Source organism: Olea europaea, unplaced genomic scaffold (genome assembly GCF_002742605.1).
Source record: "Olea europaea var. sylvestris unplaced genomic scaffold, O_europaea_v1 scaffold3725, whole genome shotgun sequence".
Taxonomy (NCBI): domain Eukaryota; kingdom Viridiplantae; phylum Streptophyta; class Magnoliopsida; order Lamiales; family Oleaceae; genus Olea; species Olea europaea.
This window is the reverse complement of record NW_019256581.1, coordinates 35,888-38,443: the sequence shown is the minus strand read 5'-3', so window position 1 is coordinate 38,443 and position 2,556 is coordinate 35,888. Positions and strand designations below refer to the sequence as shown.

Sequence of the window (2,556 nt, the reverse complement as noted above, 5' to 3'; positions counted from 1 at the left end):
CCCCCCCCCCCCCCCCCCCACCAAATGCCAGAAACAGTAACACGAAGAAAAAATTCCATATCAATGAGTTCAGAGCTACAGACTTCCTTGACTTAATTCGTTTTCAAATCACAGAATTCAAGTGCTCTTACAATTTCGACTTGTTCGATAGAATCAATGGACCTACAGGATGCAAAATCACAATGAAAGGAGTCAATCAATTCTTTTTATTTTCAGTGAATTTTAATCACCAAGAACATAGGATCTTCTGGTGGATGATCAATGTCCTGCAATATTGTCAAGAAAAGCATCAACATTCATTTTAGATGATCCTCCTTCAGCAATAGCTCGACTGCAGATTTCTTGGAGTTCTTGAGCCATTCGACTCATTTCTCTCCTCTCTTCGCTTTCAAGATCCATAAACCTCTTTATGAGCTTAGCGATTTCTTCCCGTCTCAATAAATCTCCTCCTCCGGCCTCTCTCTTCACATCCCACCCCGTTTTCCAGTCCTCAACAATGAACTTACTAATTGTAGTTTGATCCATAAGAATAGGAAGAGTTAGCATAGGCTGCCTGGCAAAAATACCTTCCATTGTAGAATTCCACCCGCAGTGAGTCCAAAATCCTCCAACCGAAGAATGACACAACACTTTCAGCTGTTCACACCAGGGTATTATCATTCGTCGACTGTTGCATTTCTCTGTAAACCTTGTGGTATCCCCCCGAGCCACCCACAAGTACCTAACTCCACTTTCTTCCAACCCACCGGCTATTTCATCCATTTGGGCACTCGAAACAGTAAGAAAACTTCCCAATGATACATATAACACTGAATTTGGAGGTTGAGAGCTTAGCCATTGCAAGTAGTGCGGATCATTTTGGGTCGTTGTGTAATGGGGTGTCTTTTCGGGATTGAAGAAAGGTACAATCGGCCCAAGAGAATATACGGGATACAACAATTCCTGTTTCAAAGCATTTATAACTTGAGGCTCAAGTTCAAATATAGAAGTGAACAAAAGATATTGTGCTTTGGACACATTGGAAAAAACTTGTAGTGCTAGATGAAGAAGCCGTTGATCCTTCCCACGGAAAATTGAAGGAAGATCTGCCAGACGAATCGAAGAAATACCTGGGATGTAATCGACACGTTCCTCTCCTCTTTCTGACATACGAGCAAAATATTAGCACACAACTCATTTCCATCAAAAAATTACAAGAGCATTGGAAACAAAACATAATGATAAGAGAAAGAAATATGCAAATCTTGATTATTTGACACATAACTTGTAAATTTGCTTACTTTACCATTTATCAAATAAATAAAGTTTAATATATTATGTAAAAGGTAAAAGTAAAACTTAACAATATTCTTGGAATATGAAAACAATAATAACCACCGATCAGGCGGAAGAACTCAAAGGATAAAGAAGTATTGCTCATTCCAAGTTTCAAGTACCATGAAGATCTGTTATTGATTTCTGATCATATTCTCCATTGGGCCCTCTTATCACTTTCCTTCTCCGAACTCAGGTTATGGAAGAAGGAACTGAGAAGAAAGGCTCGGCTACTCGAGTGCATGGTTGAGTTACAAGATTCGGAGTAAAACAATAATCAAGGTAAAGAGGAAAAAAGGGTAAAGAAAAATCCATAAATCTAACATAAAAATCTCTGTAAAAAATTACTGTATTAAAAACTTACCAGATAACTCGAAAGGGAAATGCCCATTTTGAACGACGAGGTCAAAATAGTAAAAGCACGAAAACACTGATGACGGCATAGGCCAGTACGACGCCACTGGAATATTCCGCCGATTCCCAACCTCAACAGACCAATTCAAAAAAGTATCTGCGATGATGATGTGCACTGGCGACAGAAGCCGATCGAGAAGCTTCTCAAAAGGCTCCTCCATTTTAGTCTGAGTAGCTCCCACAAAGCCTACCATGTCGGCTGCCCGACCCAGCTCCGACGGCAGGACATTCGGGATTGTAGCGTAGCTAACGTTGGGAGGCTTCTCTTCCGAGCCCATGAAACCGAGCCATTCTTCTGTAATTACAAAGGTTATTAAAAGTTTCAGGTTGCGGTTCGGTGAAGCCGCCGACAGCATTTTGCAGAGGTTCATCATGGCGTTGACATGGCCTCTTCCCGGGTAAGGCACCGCCACCACGTGGCGGGATGTAATTGGTTCAGTTGCCGAAGCCATGAATACTAGAGGGAAGACTGTAGCACAAGGGTTGCCGGCGGCTATGGTCGTGGCGGCGGAGGAGGAGGTAAGGTAGGAAAATTAGACAAGCAAGTACTTGTTAGCAAAGTACACCACGTTTTGAAGTGTGAATATATTGCTACCCCGCTTTTTATAAACTATTTTTTACACCTTATATCCTCAACTTTTTTTCGTGATATATTTATCTTCAAATGTTATTAATTAGCGCATTTCGCCCCTAATAACGATAAAAAAATTATTAAAAGAACATAAAAAAACTGATTTGTTCCTCATAGTTAAAAACAAGAATGCTACGAAATAAAGTTGGGGGCATAAATGTCAAAATGAATAAAAAGGTAAAAACTTTCATTACAAT

General features: G+C 40.3%; 1 protein-coding gene across 1 annotated transcript; it reads right to left on the bottom strand.

Annotated features, from left to right (window-relative positions):
* Positions 1-37: 37 nt before the first annotated feature.
* On the bottom strand, positions 38-2,307 carry LOC111386784 (UDP-glycosyltransferase 87A2-like). Its single transcript, XM_023011258.1, has 2 exons — positions 1,679-2,307; positions 38-1,142 (listed from the first exon to the last, which is right to left on the bottom strand). Exons 1-2 carry the CDS (start codon positions 2,178-2,180, stop codon positions 259-261), a joined length of 1,386 nt encoding a protein of 461 aa, XP_022867026.1. The 5' UTR covers positions 2,181-2,307; the 3' UTR covers positions 38-258.
* Between the last annotated feature and the right edge of the window lie 249 nt (positions 2,308-2,556).